The sequence below is a fragment of the Leucoraja erinacea genome, chromosome 15 (genome assembly GCF_028641065.1).
Source record: "Leucoraja erinacea ecotype New England chromosome 15, Leri_hhj_1, whole genome shotgun sequence".
Lineage (NCBI taxonomy): Eukaryota > Metazoa > Chordata > Chondrichthyes > Rajiformes > Rajidae > Leucoraja > Leucoraja erinaceus.
The window spans coordinates 38,866,022-38,885,201 of record NC_073391.1 but is presented as its reverse complement, the minus strand read 5'-3'; the positions used below and the strand labels follow the sequence as shown (position 1 = coordinate 38,885,201).

Sequence of the window (19,180 nt, the reverse complement as noted above, 5' to 3'; positions counted from 1 at the left end):
TTGCAGAAGTGCACACCTATAGGCAAATGAATTGTTTCAATAACAAATTATTCTGATTCACTACAGCCAGCACAGTTACTAGGTAGTCAGGTGGAGGAATTGTGCCTACAGTTTTCAGTGGATAAACTGAGAAATTGTAATATATTGTCTTAGTATCTTCTGCTGGTTTAGTTTAGAGATGCAGCGCCGAACTAGGCCCTTTCGACCCACATAGTCCACACTAACCAACCACCCCACACACACTAGCCTTATCCTACATCCTTATCCTTATCCTAGCGACAATTCACAATTTTTACCGAAGCCAATTTACCTAGAAACCTCCATGTCTTTGGAGTGTGGAAGGAAACTGGAGTACCAAGGGAAAATTCACGCGGTCATGGGGGGGGGAATGTACAAACTCCGTACAGACAGAACCCGTAGTCAGGATCGAACCCGGCACTGTGACACTGTGAGGCAGCAACTCTACCGCTGCGCCACCGTGCCAACGTGTTACAATGCAGTGGCACAATGTAACTTTGGGCCAATTCCCAGCCAATATTGGTCAGGAATAAATACAGTCCCGGAAGTTAAGTTGGTCCTGGGGTTAAGTTTTCTCCTCCTTCACCATTTGAGTAGGTGCTACAATATAATTAAACACATATAGTGAGGAGAAGGGAGAGCAGAATTAAGATCTTTAGCGGTACCAACTCACAGATTAGGTGATGACAGAGCCAATCAGATATTTACATTGTACTGTATATGCTAGCTTTTCAGGGACTCAAGATTAACTCTGCAGCCCACATGGCATTTGATTAACAAGGTCCTACTGCTGTGGAAAGCCACCGAGGCCCGTTCGACTCAAACATCAATATTTTTGCAAATAATTATTTTTAAAAAATGTAAGAAGTTAGTTTCTGCTTCACATTTATGACTCAAAAGGCAGAAATTTGGAGTAGATCAGAGGATGTTAATCAAGTCATTGCTCTATTTGTTGCATTATTTTTCCTTGAAGGAAACTCAGTGGTATGGGGTGGAGAGCATGATAGCCAATCATCTCATAAGATGATGAGACATAGCCTCGGCACAGTGGTGGAGTTGCTGCCTTACAGCACTCGAGACCCGGGTTCGATCCCGACTACGCTCTCCTGATCCTGGGGTGCTGTACGCTCTCCCAGTGACCTGCGTGGGGTTTTTCCTCCGGGTGCTCCGGTTTCCTCCCACACTCCAAAGACATGGACACTCCAGGTTTGAAGGTTAATTGGCTTCTGTAAATTATCCCTAGTGCTGAAGATAGAACTAGTTTACAGGTGATCATTGGTCAGCGCAGACTCGATGGGCCGGAGGTCCCGATTCTTGGCTGCATCTCTAAACTGAAAAAACCCCTCTAAAAACAGAATTAGGCCATTCGGCCCATCGTGGTCTGGTCTGACATACTCGAGGACCCGTCAAAGATTTCTCGTTAGATGGTGAGGACATTGATTCAAAAGCAAACGAACTGATTAGGAAATCTTTAACAAAATGTGTGTGATAAGGTTAATTAATTTTGGAAGTATAGAGTTTAAAATTTAAATTCAAATGCTTAAATCCGGCTCATGACCTGTGACCTTCCAACCTGGCTTTTGTGTTTGAAGGTGCAGGAGATGAGACTCTTTACCCTATTCACTGCAGTGGTTTCAGTTGGTGTGGTTTGCCCTCAACTCAAGGCAGAATCTGTATCTATAAACAACAGACCTTTACAGCAAGAAGAGAAAGGAGTGGGGCCATGCATTATGGAGGTTAAATATTAGACGCCTGCTATTGTCCTGCAGTGCAAAGAAAATCGTCACACACAAAGCTTTCCCTCAGGAGCACCTACAGACGCAGAAAAAGTACAAATATACTCGCAGAACTAAACTAAGCTTGAGAAACTCAAAGCAGTGGAAAGAAAAACTCATATTAATTGTGTATCACAAAGCAGAGATCTCCTTGGCAACCGTTTAATTATTAATTTTGGGGCCAAAACATGTAAATGCATGCAATTTATGGGGGTGAAGGAAGATCACAGAATAACCCGTCTCTCTCTGAGAGAGAAAGAGGCCGAGAGATCTTTTGTCACCTCGTCAGAGAGGCAGATATGCGCGTAAACATTAATCAAAAGTAATGGTTTATGGCAAAAAGACACAGCTTCATAGCTCATTCTTAGATGTGTGTGGTCTACATAGGAGGTTTAGGTAGGATTAGCAAAGCGGACATCTGGGGGGGAAGAGTTAGAGAAGCTACTGTTAGTTGTTTTCTGAGCAGTCAGGTAAAGGACAACACTTTAAACCAGTGGTTACTGAGAAACGAGATGCTATTGTTGTGGACCAGAACCCGAGAATTAGCCTCTTGGAAAAGGTTAATGCAATGGCCCACTGCAGAGAAGGGCTCTTCAGTCCTCTGTTTAAACTCTGGTCAACTTAGTTTGACTTTTTCAAACTCAGACCACCACTGAAAACTGGAACCGGCGACAAAGTCCTAAACCTCTAGTCAGTTCCATCAACCTGATCACGAGCCCAACTTAAATTAGCTTTTGATTTTATTAACATGAAAGACGGGGACTGTTTTATGACTTGGGATATACAGTACAATGGTTGTTCAGAGGTGATGCCAGCAATCAATTAAAAATCAGATGTATCAATATTTGTTTTAGGCAAGGATAATAAAGTTATATCTTCTAGGCTACATCTACATCTGATCTGTAAAACAGTTAACATACAGATCAACCATGATCAAACAGGGCCTGAATTGGACTTCTCAAAGCTCATGTGTCCGTTATTGGGACATAAGTGATATTAACTATGGGGATTTTTTTTCTTTCAATAAATATTTTCATTCCTTAAGCAATTTCCTTTAGGGCAAAGGATGGGATTACTCAGTCAAACTGTAAACAGCTTTGTTGTGCTATCCATGTGCACCGTAGATACTGTACACAAAGCCAACAGATGCTACATACTTTAATCTAGTGTTCTTCCAAAACACATAGCAATACTTTGTTTTTATTTCCCAAATTGTCAAACATTGAGACCATTGATTTAAAACATGCAAATTTCCCTTCTCGTCGTTAGGAGCGTGTGTATTATTATAGTAATCAAATATATGTAAATAATGAAGGATCAGCAATGCTGAGATGAGGCCCGGTCACAGCCTCCAGGATTGAGCAGAAACTCTCTAAAGCCATGGCTGACGGTTCATCTAGTTTTTAGTGGGGATTCCTGAATAACAAACACATTTAATGTTTGCGCTATTAAAATTAACATATTAAATGGGTTATAAAATCCTTTCCAAGATTTGAAAACGAACTGCTGGGGTTAAAAATGAAACTGGAGCATTGTTTAGTTGTGTTTGCAAGAAAGAAAAAAAAAAAACTTAGCACTCTGCTAATTTTTTTTTGCCCAAATCTCTTAAACCAGAATTACAAAATTCCCCCTCCCGGCTTTATTTTTCCAATGTAATCCAGAGATAATCGTGGGCACGCATTTATCCTTATAAACCGATGTGGTTTTCCCACAAACGTTTGACTTAATCGCACTTTTACAAGCTGAGATGCTCAGCAGATTGCACAGCATTCTCCTCTTTGACATCTGCCTTTCTTTAGGCAGAGATAGATAGATTCTTGATGAGTACGGGTGTCAGGGGTCATGGAGGGGGGGGCGGAGTCTGGGGAATGGGAGCTAGGAGGGATTGATAGATCAGCCATGAATGAATGGCGTTGTAGATGTGAAGGCATAATTGTGCTTCTATCACTTATGACACAACCATTAAAAGACAGCTTTCAAAGTTAGTTCAGCCATTAAAATGCAACAGTGTCAACTACATTACCTTGCAGATCGAGCTCCCAGGCTAAAACCCATGTAACTCATGTTTCCTTCCATTGGCAGTGAATCATCGCCCAGTTCTTTTAAATCCTGTGGTCCAAGATACTTATCTGTATCACCAGTCATTGCATCTTCACCTGTTGACAAGTAATAGAAAGCAGCTTTAAATCGGCAATCGTACATTGCAAGTAACTCTGAGCCTGTAGCACAGGAACCGAGTTCCTTCCCCACCCTTAGAAATTGTACACCACTGCAATTAAGGTGTTGCCAACTCTTTCAAGGGTTAATCACCTAGTCACCCTGTTGCTGCCTTGCTAGATCCTTTCCTCTTTTTAGCAATTTATCATCAAAATCATTTTAGAAGGTAACTCGTGATTCCATGGCCACCACACTATCGGGCAGCAATTTTTAGACAATAGACAATAGGTGCAGGAGTAGGCAATTCAGCCCTTCGAGCCATTCAATGTGATCATGGCTGATCATCCCCAATCAGTACCCCTGATTAGGATTTAAATCCTAACCATGCATTGCTTAAAAGTGGCTTTTAAAACTTTTTCACACAGCAACTAGAATTAGAGTTGAGAAGTAAACCGGAGAATTATATGTTAACAACAAGAAAAACACTGGGATATCATTTAATTGTTTGGTTTTTGCTGCTGATCTTTATGCTGTGTTGGAATCTCTCAAATCAGGATCTCCCAAATGCAGGAAAAAACCTTCAATTTGCTCCCAGAAATACAATGAGCGCGATACAATTGCCCAGAAAAGGACTGGACTATTGGATCGGAAGTTGAACAGAACTTTCTGACTTTTGTGCTCAATGCCAATCGTGACAGATTCTCCATGTTTTAGGCTTTAGAACGGAAAGAGAAAGAGTTTCACCTTTACTTGAGAGACTTGGGCAAATATACAGCACATGGATAAAAATCCAGGATCGGGACATCTACATCATGAAGCAATGTCACTGATTTGTACTGGGCCATTGAACACGAAAGCATCAGCCACATCCCAGGGAATAAAGTCAGCAATGCTGCTTGCCGATATCCCCAGAGACTTCAACATCCATCCACAGTTCCCATCCTCTAACTGCTGCTACCTTTCTTGTCCTCTGCATCAACTGGGTTGCATTCAGAAGCATAGAAAGTAGGTGCCGGGGTAAGCCATTCGGCCCTTCGATCCAGCACCGCCATTCAATATGATCATTGCGTACATGCTGGCGTTCCTGCTTTCTCCCCATAATCCCTTGATCCGTGTGTAGGAAAGAGCTGCAGTTGCTGGTTTAAATTGAAGGTAGACACAAAATGCTGGAGTAACTCAGCGGGACAGGCTGCATCTCTGGAGAGAAGGGTGTGAAGAAAACGGAATGGGTGCCGTTTTGGGTCAAGACCCTTCTTCAGTCTGAACCCATTCCTTCTTTCCAGAGATGCTGCCTGTCCCGCTGAGTTGTCCCAGCATTTCGTATCTCCCTTGATTCCGTTAGCCCTAAGAGCTATATCTAACTCGCTCTTAAATACATCCAGTGAATTAGCCGCCACTGCCTTCTGTGGCAGAAAATTTCACAGATTCACAACTCTCTGGGAGATAAAACGTTTTTTCTTCATTTCAGTCCGAAATGGCCTTAAACTGTGACCTCTGGTTCTGGACTCCCCCAACATCGGGAACATTGTTCCTGCATCTAGCCTGTCCAATCCCTTAAGAATTTTATATGTTTCTATAAGATCCCCTCATCTAAATTCCAGTGAATGTGAGCCCAGTCGATCCATTCTTCCATCATATGTCACTCCCTGAAGTTTGCTGGCTAGACGATTCCTGGATTTGAGTCAAGCAGCCTTCATTCCTAGCTCCAATAGTCTGATCATGAATTTCATATATTATCATATCTTCTTTACAACAAAACAAGCCATTCTTTCTATCTCTCTCTCTGTCTGTCTGTCTGTGTCTGTCTGTCTGTCTGTCCTCCACTACGTGCAGCTCTCTCCAACTGATTTGACGTGCAACATATTCTCCCCACATTCTCACCAACTCTCCTCCTCCATCAGATTCTACCATCAGCAGTACTATGCGTAATTTGCACTGACCAATTAACCTTTTAAAACCTTGTATCGGTCACACAAGAGAAACCTCCAGAGTACCCGGAGGAGGCACACACAGAGTCAGAGAACTCAGCACAGACAGCTGGGGAGTTGAGGCTGAACTTGCTTAGCTGGATATGCTAGACAACAGGTCTACAAGCTGCACACACACTGTAACCATGACTATTCCAAGTGACACACCTCATGGAGACCAAAGGAGGCCATTCCGCCCACAGAGTCCATGCTGACCCCAATCAAACCCATTCCCCGGCAGCTTTGATTACTTTCCTTCAATTGTTTTTCCAAACCTATTAAAATTCATCATCAACTTTGCTTCCATCTTCCTTCCCAGGCCAAAAATACACTGCACAATAAAAGCCACATATCTCTGTTTTCTTTCTCTCTCTCCTTGCGCGTTTGATATTAAACCTCCAATACAAGGTGATTCTGGAGGGTGACCCAACTCAACCCAAAATAAAACAGTGATTTAAAAAAAAAAAAGTTGTATTTCCGAAAAGGCCACAATCTGCCAGGCGTGTAACAGATTCCACTGAAGACCCTTTTGTAAATGATTTCCAGGATCATAGAGAGCCGGCAACATTTGCAGTCTGACCCCCCCGCCCGGTGCAAACTGTCTCAACCTGTTGGAAGTTCACGGTGCCCGCTGCACCGAGTCTGTCTGTAACTTTGCAGCAAACAAAAGGAGAATGGGGAGCCTGTCTTTTTGCACAGTGCAGTCTGCTCTGGCCATCGGTTACTCAATAAACACACACACACACAGGCTTCATTTCTCAACCCAACGCCAGCTCCCACAGTCTGGGGGAGAGACAGGGGCTGTGAGTTGCACAGAGAGGCTCAGTAAACAGGTAGTTTGAAACAATCCCACACACCCTTCCCCTTCCCTTCCTCCCCTCCCCCCTCCCTCCCAAATTGCAGAAGAAAATTAATGCATTTCACGGGGATTGTGCCCCCGAGAGCGCCTCTTACATTGTTGAGAAGCCATCTCTCTCTCTCTCTCTCTGTCTCTCCCCCAAGGCAAGTTTTCGCGGGTGTTCAGTGAAACAAGGCGAGAGGTCCCGGAACCGATCAGCAGCGGGGCTAGCGACCCAGATACAGAGCGAGGTGAAAGTGTCCCCCTTCCATCGGGAGGCCCCCTGGAATAACCCCCTCCCTCCTTCCCTGCTTGCTGGAAACTCAAGGCTCCCCCACCCACCCCACACAGGCAATACAAGCGCACACACACACACACATTAAAAAAAAAAGCCCCACTGACAAGGGAACGGAATGCAGCGGAGAGTTTTGCAAATGAATGGTTGGGAGGTGTGGCTCACACAGCACAGCAGCCTGTGTCCCATCCCATCTCACAAAAGGAGCGTCTGCACTACAAGCGGGGGGAGAGAGGGAGAGAAAGGAGAGAGTACAGCCCAGGAAGGGGGGCTGGGAGAGGGGGAAGATCCAGGCTGGTGGGTGAGGAGGAGGAGGAGGAGGAGGAAGGTGCTACAAAAGGCAGCAGCTCGCATTGTGCGAAAAGCCCCCAGACCACTGTACAAATATTTGTTGCATTACTCAGCGTCGGCTGACCTTACGGCTTGGTGGGGGGAATAATGCTGCACAGTTGAAGAGCACAGAAAGAAAATGGAGATTTGTTTTATATATATATTTTAAAAAGAGTTGTAGAGTTTTGGGAGTGAAAGTCGTGCAAACTTTACTAACCCCAACTTTCAGCAGTGCTGGTATTTAAAAAACGCTTTCTCCAAAAATAAAGTACTCCAACACGACTTTTTTTACCTGACATTTTCAAAATAATAGAGGACAGACTGATCACAGCATTGCAAGAATCTCCACAAACAACCCTTTCAGCAGCGATCCCGCATTCTCGTTGTGAACATTGCACTTTCTTCGCAGTTGTGGTTCATGGGTTTGACTGGAAATCTTAATCTGAGCTAACGAAGGAGAGCTGTGCAGGACCGCTACGCACTCTGCCACAAATTGGTGCTTGAGGGGGGCAGGTGGGCGGTTGATGATAGTCTTAACTGCTCACTCCGAGCCCACACAATTCTCCTGGATCTAGGGTTGACTGTGTTGCAGTCAGAAGCATAGTTTGCTGGCTAGGTGATTCCAGAGTCAAGTGGATGATTGAGTCCAGCACACTAGCTTCCTTTTGCACATCTTTCCTTCATTGTCCTTTATCTCTCTACATCATTGTCTATATCGCTCGTTTTTCCCTTATCTGAAGATGCATCTCGACCCGAAACGTCACCCATTCCTTCTCTCCAGAGATGCTGCCTGTCCAGCTTTTTGTGTCTATCTTTGGTATAAACCAGCATATGCAGTTCCTTCCTAAACATACCTCGATTCCAGGTTTCCTGGATCCCTTTACTTGTGTAGGAAGTCAACTGCAGATACTGATTTACACAGAGGACAGACGCAAAATACTGGAGTAACTCAGCGGGACAGGCAGCATATCTGGAGAGAAGGAATGGGTGACGTTTCAGGACCAGACCCTTCTGCAGACTGAAGAATGGTTCTAACTCGAAATTTCACCTATTCCTTTTTGCCAGAGATGCTGCCTGACCCGCCGAATTACTCCAGCACTTCGTATCTAACTTCAAGTGAGTGCAATGTTTGCAGTCTTAATCATTGGGCACAAAATGGAGTGGCACAGAGATGCTTGGATTCTTTGAAGGTTTGTGCAACAGGACATGACTACATTAAGGACCAGGTGTCAATGGGGTATCCACAAGAATGAAAACTGTAAAGACCCATTGTTTCTGGCTGGGCATTAATATATCGCGACTTTTAATATTAATATATCGCGTTTGCTCGCTGCATTTCATCAATAAAGATTAAAAAAGTCAACAATGCCTTACTTTTGATGAAATGCAGCGAGCAAACGCGATAATTCCCGATATTTTGGATCTTTAAATCTCCACGGCAAATGTCCGATAAGCATTTCCGCTGGATTTGCACCTTCAGCTCCCTCTTGAATTTACCTTAGTTTCTATCTTTTTTTTGGACTGTAAATTTAGGTAGCTGTGCCTCACGGTCACCCCGACTGGCACAGTAAATTGCAGCTCAAAAACTGGCCGTTTTCGATGTTTTTAACGGGTGTGAAAGTGCGTGTTTTCCCATTCACTAACATGTACCGGATGTATAGCATGTACTCCACTTGAGATTTTCGGTCACGTGGGTGCGGATCTACGCTCCAGTGACCTTTCGTGAAATCACCCTATAGGCTAGATGGGACATCGATGAGTTAAGAGTAGAAACAAATAACGGCAGATGCTATTCATAAAGTGCTGGAGTAACTCAATTGGTCAGGCAGCATCTCTGGAGGAAAAGGAGAGGAGACGTTTTGGGTCGGGAGCTTTCTAAAGACTGTCAGAGAGTCAAGGGTGTTTTATTGTCCTAGGTATTGACGTGGAACATGCAGCGGCAGCATAGCAGGTTTGTAAACACAGCACTCAATATAATAAGCAAGCAAAAAAAGTTTTACGGGGCTGTCCCACTTGGGCGACCTAATCCGCGAGTTCTGGCGAGTTTGCCCTCGACTCATACTTGCAGCATGGTCGACACAAGGTCGTAGGAGGTCTTTGTAACTCTCCTTCATGCTCGAGAGTAGTTCCCCAGTACTCGAGGCCTCAGCTAGGTTGTGGCGTATTTTTCAACATGCTGAAAAATTCCCGCGAGTAAAAAAAAATGACGCCATGGAAAAAATCGATACTTTTTTAACTGGTAGGTTTAGCTATAGTAGGTCGTTATGTTAGTCGTAGGTAATCGAGGGTAGTCGTAAATAGTCTTCATCATAGACGAAGGGAGGTCGAAGGAGGTTGTCTTCACTCTCCACTATTCAGTGTCCAATTTTCCTGAAGTTAGTCATAACTAGTCGAAGCTAGTATTCAACATAGTTGAAGGAGGTCTTCTACATAGCCGAAGGAGGTCTTCGACATGACATTTTTTCAAACTCTCCTAAACTCTTTTAAACTCGCCAATTAGTTCGCCTAAGTGGGACAGCCCCTATAAGGTACTGGCAACATAATTCTGAGCAACCTAAAATCTATGCAGGTTTGTATCTATAATCTCTGCTTTCTATTCCTGCTATTTGCTGCAATGAAATGCTGCAAATTATGAGGATGTCGCCAGGACTAGAGGGTGTGAGCTATAGGGAGAGGTTGAGTAGGCTGGGTCTCTATTCCTTGGAGCGCAGGAGGATGAGGGGTGATCTTATAGAGGTGTATAAAATCATGAGAGGAATAGATCGGGTAGATGCACAGAGTCGCTTGCCCAAAGTAGGTGAATCGGTGACCAGAGGACAGAGGGTTATAGTGAAGGGGAAAAAATGTATAGGAATCTGAGGGGTAACTTTTTCACACAAAGGATGGTGGGTGTATGGAACAAGCAAGGAGGTAGTTGAGGCTGGGACTATCCCAACGTTTAAGAAACAGACAGGTGCATGGATTGGACAGGTTTGGAGGGATATGGACCATATGCTGGCAGGTGGGACTAGTGTAGCTGGAATATGTTGGCCGGTGTGGGCAAGTTGGGCCGAAGGGCCTGTTTCCACACTGCATCACTCTATGACTATAAATACTATTGGCAGTGTTCGTTGTGTCAGCTGTAGCTCAGTAATGCAACCTTTAAAGATTTTAGCATGTAATCTAAAGTGAGATACTTGTTCAGAAGGAGTACTTTGAAAATGCTGCCTCTTAAATAAGAAATTAAATAATTGCCTGGCCTTCTCACTAATGAATGCAAAATATCTCAATTAATTATTCAAATAAATAGCCTGTACACAAGTGGGAACCCTGCAAAGTTTATCCCTAAGATAGACACTAAAAGCTGGAGTAACTCAGCGGGACAGGCAGCATCTCTAGAGAGAAGGAATGGGTGACGTTTTGTGTCGAGACCCTTCTTCCAACGTCACCCATTCCTTCTCTCCAGAGATGCTGCCTGTCCCGCTGAGTTACTCCAGCTTTTTGTGTCTATCTTCGACTTAAACCAGCATCTGCCGTTCCTACTTACACAATGTTTATCCCTAACCTGGAATTAGTACATAGCTAGTGTTGGATAGTGTTAATATGCGGGGTTTGCAGATCGGTGCAGAAGGGCCTGTCTACGCGCTATATAACTAAAATAAAATAAACTAAACTAAACAAATGGAATGCACCAAAATAATCTGCTCTGTATTAAATGGCGGACACAAGAACCTGCAGATGCTGGTTTAGCTGAAAGGATGCATAGTACTGGAGTAACTCAGTGGGTCAGGCAGCATCTCTGGAGAACATGGATAGGTGACTTTTCAGGTGTGGACCTTGCTTCAGACTCCTGTTTGCATTAAAGTACACACTCTGTGGGTGGCCCTCAAAAACAAAGGTGCTGACTTTCGTTACAAAACAGGCAAATACCTCTTTTCATTTGTTAATTACAGCTGCAGGCTTTGAATGAAATACTTCTTACACTTGCATCTTCAAAGCATTCCCTGTGGAATTTCCCCCCCAATGTAGCTGGGTGCAACTATGTTGGTTCATTTATTTTTGCAAGGATTCCAAATGGGGCCCATGGATTCTTGCGCCCCAGGCTTTTAAACTTTCACTTCTCCATTCCCTGCTATAATGGCAAATTGTCTTGTACAAAAATGGAAGATAAACACAAAATACTGGAGTAACTCAGCGGGACAGGCAGCATCTCTGGAGAGAAGGAATGGGGTGACATTTAGGATGGAGACCCTTCTTCAAATGTTCATCTATTTTAAACCACTGGATACCTGCTGTCATTGAGATATTGAGAGCTCTGTTTAGTTCAGTTCAGTTTAATTTGGAAATACAGTGTGGAAACAGGCCCTTCGGCCCACCGAGTCTGTACTGACCAACGATCCCCGTTACACAAACACACTCTACACACTGGGGGCAATTTACAATTTCTAAAGACAATTTATAATTTAGCAATTACTGAAGCTAAGGAGGCAGGTGAAGCCACTAAGTTGGCCTAAGCTAAGCTCATCTCTTCATGTGAATGTTCCCTAACACTTAAAATCTGTGCAGGTATCTTTTCAAAGTCGTAATTGTATCGACAGAAAGATGTAATTGCTGTTGATGTTACTACAGAGTTCACCCTACAAGGGTATTTGAAGTTTAAAAAGGACAATAGACAATAGGTGCAGGAGTAGGCCATTCGGACCTTCGAGCCAACACCGCCATTCAATGTGATCATGGCTGATCATCCCCAATCAGTACCCTGTTCCTGCCTTCTCCCCATATCCCCTGACTCTGCTATTTTTAAGGGCCCTATCTAGCTCTCTCTTGAAAGCATCCAGAGAACCTGCCTCCTCTGCCCTCTGAGGCAGAGAATTCCACAGAGAATTCTGTGAGAAAAAGTGTTTCCTCATCTTCGTTCTAAATGGCTTACTCCTTATTTTTAAACTGTGACCCCTGGTTCTGGACTCCCCCAACATCGGGAACATTTTTCCTGCCTCTAGCGTGTCCAAACCCTTAACAATCTTATATGTCTCAATGAGATTCCCTTTCATCCTTTTAAACTCCAGAGTGTACAAGCCCAGCTGCTCCATTCTCTAACAGGACAAACAGCATGGAAAGGGCAAGGGTATAATGTTTGATATAAAGTTTACATTACTAGTGAGAATTGGACAGTTCGCAAAGTTATATGACTAAACAGAGAGTTCTGGAGAAGTTAAGGGGCGCAGCAGTAGAGTTGCTGCCTTACAGTGTCAGAGATCTGGGTTCGATCCTGACTACGGGTGCTGTCTGTACGGAGTTTGTACATTCTCCCCGTGACCTTGTGGGTTTCCCCCTTGTGCTCCGGTTTCCTCCCACACTTCAAAGTCTTACAGGTATGCAGGTTAATTTGGCTTTGGTGAAAATTGTAAATTGTTTTCCATCCGCAAGATAATGCTTGTGTACGATGCGATTGCTGGTCGGCATGGACTCGGTGGGTGGTAGGCCTATTTCCACGCTGTACTTTAAACTAAACTAATGTGTACAAAATCATGAGAGAAATAGATCGGGTAAACGCACAGAGTCTCTTGCCCAGAGTAAGGAAATCAAGGACCAGAGGACATTGGTTCAAGGTGAAGGTTAAAATATTTAATGGGTGGGTGTATGGAACAAGCTGCCAATGGAGGTAGTTGAGGCTGGGACTATCCCATCATTCCACTTACAAAATTCTTAAGGGGTTGGACAGGCTAGATGCAGGAAGATTGTTCCCGATGTTAGGCAAGTCCAGGACAAGGGGTCACAGCTTAAGGATAAGGGGGAAATCCTTTAAAACCGAGATGAGGAGAACTTTTTTCACACAGAGAGTGGTGAATCTCTGGAACTCTCTGCTACAGAGGGTAGTTGAGGCCAGTTCATTGGCTATATTTAAGAGGGAGTTAGATGTGGCTCTTGTGGCTAAGGGGATCAGGGGGTATGGAGAGAAGGCAGGTACGGGATACTGAGTTGGATGATCAGCCATAATCATATTGAATGGCGGTGCAGGCTCGAAGGGCCGAATGGCCTACTCCTGCACCTAATTTCTATGTTTCTATGTTTCTATCATTTAAGAAACAGTTAGACAGGTACATGGATAGGACATGTTTGGAGGAATATGGACCAAGTACAGGCAGGTGGGACTATTGTAGCTGGGACCATGTTGGCCGGTGTGGGCAAGTTGGGCCGCAGGGCATGTTTCCACACTGTATCACTCTATGACTCGATAATGTGGCTAAAATTAGATCTGCATGGGAAGGAACTGCAGATACAGGTTTAAACAGAAGACAGACACAAAAAACCTGGAGTAACTCAACGTGTCGGACAGTATCTCTGGAGAAAAGGAACAGGTGACGTTTCGGGTCGAGACCCTTCCTCAGACTGCTAATTAGATCTGTCTCCCGGATCTACTGCTGTAGTCTCCCAGGAGACTAAAGGAGGTGGCTGCAGAAATGTATCACTGATGACCTTCCATCACCCCTCACGTTCTAGAGTGGTTCCCGCAGATTTAAAGGCCGCTAGTGTAATGTCGCCATTTGAGAATAAAACTTTGGAATGATGGACTAGTTGACTTTGGATCTGTCGTCAGCAAAATCCCGAATTCCATTACGAAGGAAATGGCAACACAGCATATGGAAATAATCATGAGATTAGGCACTGAGCCCGGTTTTACGAGGAGGAAATCATGTTTGACAAATCTCATAATTTTCGAGACTGTAACCACAGGGTAAATGAGAGGAAACCAATGGGTATAGTGTACATGAGTTTGATACGTAAAGTAAGGGCACACTGCATTAGTATAATATACAGTATTAGGATGGATAGCAATTGGCTATAAGAGAGGGAAAAATAGGAAAGATTAATGGGTAATTTTCTGCTTGAGAGAAATGAAGCAAGAAGAAATTAATTTCTTTAGTCAGAGGATGGTGAATCTGTGGAATTCTTTGCCACAGAAGGGTGTGAAGGCCACGTCAGAGGATATTTTTAAGGCAGAGAAAGATAGATTCTTGATTAGCACGGATGTCAGGGGTTATGGGGAGAAGGCAGGAGAATGGGGTTAGGAGGAAGAGATAGATCAGCCATGATTGAATGGCGGAGTACACTTGATGGGCCGAATGGCCTAATTTTCACTCCTATCACTTATGACATGTTTACTAGTGAGGTTCTATAGAGATTAGCTCTGGGCTCTCAGTAAATCACAATTAATATTATTGACTATTGAGGAGGATGAGGGGGTGATCTTATACTGGTGTATGAAATCATGAGATGAATAGATCGGGTAGATGCACAGTCTCTTGCCCAGTGTAGGTGAATCGAGGACCTGAGGACATACTGTAGGTTTAAAGTGAAGGGAAAAGATTTAATAGGAATCTGAAGGGGGTAATGTTTTGGAACGAGCTGCCAGGGGTAGGCGAGGCAGGGACTATCCCAACGTTTAAGAAACAGTTCGACATTTACATGGATAGGATAGGTTTGTAGGGATATGGGCCAAATGCGAGCAGGTGGGATGAGTGTAGCTGGGACATGTTGGCCGGAGATGGCAAGTTGAGACGAAGGGCCTGTTTCCACGCTGTTTGACTCTGACTCAGATAAAATAGCAAATGAAAAACAAGAACCTCCTGGAAAAAGCACAGCAGATCAGGCAGCATCTGTAGAGAAAGGTCATTGAGCTTGGCTTCTATCTCTTTCTATGCAGTCTAATCTGCAGAGTGTTTTCAACACCTTTGTTTTTTTAATTTCTGATTTCCATCACAAGCGGATGTTAACTTTTGAGTTACAACGGAGTAATTAAGGTTTGCTGATGACGCAAAGCTGGATGGAAAAGTGAGGACAGGGCATCGGAACAAGGGCTGGTGAATTGGAACTGAGAGGTGTAGATATTTCCTGATGCAGCCAGTTCCATATCCTTCTAATGCTTTAACTCGAAGCATTTGGATATTAACTCATCGAGTTCATCACAGCTGAAATTTGGGCTGTTAAGAAAGTCATAAGGTCATAAGGGATGGGAGCAGAAGTAGGCCATTCGGTCCATCAAGTCTACTCCACCATCCAATCATGGCTAATCTACCTTTCCCTCTCAACCCCATTCTCCTGCCATCTCCCCGTAACCCCTGACACCCGCACTAATCAAGAATGTATCTATCTCTGCCTTAAAAATATCCATTGACTTGGCACAGCCTTCTGTTGCAACGAATTCCACAGATTCACCACCCTCTGACTAAAGAAATTGCTCCTCATCCCCTTCCTAATAGAACGTCCTTTAATTCTTGAGGCTATAACCTCCAGTCCTAGATTCTCCCTAAGTGCAAAGTGCAAAATGATCTGTGGAGGTTTATAGAGAGGACGAGAAAGTGGAAGAAAAATAGTATAATGTAGGAAAATGTGAAATTATGTACTTTGGTCAGAAGACCAGAAGAACACTAACCATCAGTAAATATTGACATTAAAGGGAATCTCGATATGTGAGTTCATGAGTCAGAATGTAAACATGCAGCACAGCAAGCAATCTGAAGTGCCCAAACCATGTTTGCCTTCATTGCCAGGGCTTTGAAGTTTCAAAGTAAGGAAATCTTGCTCAGATTATGCAGGTGTATGGTTGGACCTCTTTTAAATTAGCCAGGACTGTGTGCAGCTCTAAAGGAGGATATACTCGACATGGAGTCCGCGTGGCATACACGGACAAGATTCATTACCGGGTGGCACAGTGGCGCAGCGGTAACGCTGCAGCCTTACAGCACTTGCGGCGCTGGACACCCAGACTATGGGTGCTGTCTGTACAGAGTTTGTACGTTTGCCACGTGACCTGTGTGGGCTTTCTCCGATATCTTCAGTTCCCTCCCACACTCCAAAGACATAGGTTTTGAAGGTTAATTGTCTTACTGCATTTTGGTGTCTCTGTACTGTACACTGACAATGACAATTAAAGTTGAATCTGAATCTGAATCTGATTCATGTGGAAAGAAATTAGGAATGGTAGATGCACACGGAGGTTCCAGGTAGCTGGTGATTTCATTGTGACATATTCGCTGCTGAGGAGAACTGAAGGGGAGGCAGTTTCATCTACTCAGAATGTTTCTACCAGAGGGCATGGTATCGCAATAAAGGGATGGTCAATAGGGAATGAGAGGAGGGGCCAGTTGTCTATCTTTTGAATGTGCGGCACGGTGGCGCAGCGGTAGAGTTGCTGACTTACAGCACCAGAGGCCCGGGTTCGATCCTGACCATGGGTGCTGTCTGTACGGAGTTTGCACATTGTCCCTATGACTGCGTGGGTTTTTCCCGGGCGCTCCGGTTTCCTCCCACACTCCAGGGACGCAGAGTTTGTAGGTTAATTGGCTTCGGTAAGTTGTAAAGTTGTTCCTAGTGTGTGCAAGTCAGTGTATAGGGTGATCGCTGGTCAGCACGGACTCGGCAGGCCTGTTTCCGGTGCTGTATCTCCAAAGTCTAAGGTCCAGAACCAGGGGCCATAGTTTAAGTATAAGGGGTAAGCCATTTAGAAAGGAGATGAGGAAACACTTTTTCACACAGAGTTGTGAGTCTGTGGAATTCTTTGCCTTGGAGGCCGGTTCTCTGGATACTTTCAAGAGAGAGCGAGATAGGGCTCTTAAAGATAGCGGAGTCAGGGGATATGGGGAGAAGGCAGGAATGGGGTACTGATTGGGGATAATCAGCCATGATCGCATTGAATGGCGGTTTTGCCCAGGGCTCAAAGGGCTATGGGGAATGGCCTATTCAGCCATAATCACATTGAATGGCAGTGCTGGCTCGAAGGGCTGAATGGCCTACTCCTGCAACTATTGTCGATAAAGAATGCTTTAACAGTGTTTTAGCTTACTCACTGAATGTATTCAAAGATGAGACGCACAGATCTTTGGACAACAAGGAAATCAGAGGCTACGGGAATAAAGTTGGAACGTGGATTCCCAGTGTGCTTCGGATGGCGTTAGTGGGCGGGGATCGCTGGTCAGCACGGACTCAGTGGGCTGAAGGGCCTGTTTCCGCACTGTATCTCTAAACTAAAACCTGAACACAAATTAATTTCCTTGCCTGCGTCAATGTTCGAGGAGGATCACGTGGAGGGAGTCATTCAGCAGGGTTTCGAAAGCTAAAGAGGTCTTCCTTGCACATCAGGGATAAGCTAAAGAAGTGCCGGGCAGTGGCGTGGAATTGGAGTAGGCACTGCTGTCATTTCTTGAAGGGATGCTTTCAATATCTGCCAAATGAATCCTCCAAGTGCCACTCCTCACAATAGTTCTCCAGAAGGTGGCAGTTCAACATCCTAATGAAACACTCCTTGCCACCAGTAAAATTGTGGATTTCACACCCATTTACACCTCACGCAGCCTCGGCAAGCCCAACAGCATAATCAAGGATCAGCCGCACCCCAGCAATTCCCTCTTCTCCCCTCTCCCATCGGGCAAAAGGAACAGAAGTGTGAAAACGCACACCTCCAGATTCAGGGACAGTTTCTTCCCAACCACAACCAGAGAGCAGCCCTGAGCTACTATCTACCTCATTGGAGACTCTTGGACTATCTTTGATCAGAGGCTACTGGACTTTATCTTGCACTAAACGTTATTCATTTTATTCCCTTTATCACGTATTTGTACACTGTGGATGGCTTGATTGTTATCATGTATTGTCTTTCCGCTGACTGGTTAGCAGGTAACAAAAGTTTTTCACAGTACCTCGATACACGTGACAGTAAACTAAACTAAACTAAGTTTCCGGATGTTTACAATGGCTAAGTAGTTTGCTACAAAAATCAGATTCACATAAACGTGCGATCAATGAAAGCAAAGTTTGGGAACCTCAAGAAAAACAGCTGGATTTGTTAACTGGGACAAAGAAACCAAACAGTTAGAACATTCTGAGTCTTCTTTCCAACCATGCTTCAGGTTTCTTCCATCAGACTTTACTGAATTTTCACATCACTCGTTTGCCCTTCTGACCTCAGGAAAGCGTTACAGGTCCATCAAATCACACACCATAAGATTAACAAACAGTTTCTACCCCGAGGCCATCACCACTCTGAACTCTGCACTGAACACACACCCCCCATAGCCAATATTTTGTACTGTCACAACACTACACTGTGAAATATTGCACATTCTGACTTGGCGATGTTTTTCTTGCCGTTTTTGTTGTTTCCATTGTCGTTATTATTTATCTGTTACGTTGGAGCCGTGTGCCTGAAATTCTGTTGTATATATTTACAATGACAATAAGGTATTATTATAATATTATTATTACTTATGTGATTCTGGAATTAACGTTCCTAATTCCCATTTCCTGGTATGTTCTCTCTCAACCAGACAGGGCTTTCTGTTCATGGGGTCTAGATTTGATGCTGAGCGATAGCGAGACTTCTCCTTCTCTCCTGGGTCTGTTATGCCAGCAAGACAGGACCTAAACACGGACTGAGATGGAGTCTCCTGCATATTATCTGTCAGATCTCATTCTTTGTGCTTGATTACACCAGGCTGTTGCTTGAGTGGTCTGTGGGGTAGCTTTGTCGCGTTTAGAGATACAGCGTGGAACCAGGATCTTCAGCCCGCCGAGTCCGCACCAGCCATGGTACACCAATTCTATCCTGCTTTCTATGGACAGTGTACAGAAGCCAATTAGCCTATAGACCTGCACGTCTTTGGAGTGCGGAAGGATACCATAGCACCTGTAGAAAACCCACGAGGTGACGTGGAGAACGTTCAAACTCCGTACAGACAGCACCCGCAGTCAGAATCAAACTGGGGTCTCCGGCGCTGTAAGGTAGCAACTCTACCGCTGCGCCACCGTGTAACTCTCTCATTTT

At 44.3% G+C, this 19,180-nt stretch overlaps 1 protein-coding gene across 16 annotated transcripts in view; it reads right to left on the bottom strand.

Moving 5' to 3' along the window:
* ank3b (ankyrin 3b) overlaps nucleotides 1-19,180 on the bottom strand; it is a 287,522-nt gene that overhangs the window by 92,428 nt on the left and 175,914 nt on the right. For 14 of the 16 annotated variants that reach the window (XM_055647217.1, XM_055647218.1, XM_055647209.1 and 11 more), the window contains one exon: nucleotides 3,817-3,949. In XM_055647217.1, coding sequence (XP_055503192.1) covers nucleotides 3,817-3,949 — 133 coding nt within the window. Of the gene's footprint in view, nucleotides 1-3,816; nucleotides 3,950-6,871; nucleotides 7,047-7,672; nucleotides 7,857-19,180 lie in introns of those variants that run through there. The other 2 variants (XM_055647221.1, XM_055647220.1) reach the window with 2 other exon arrangements.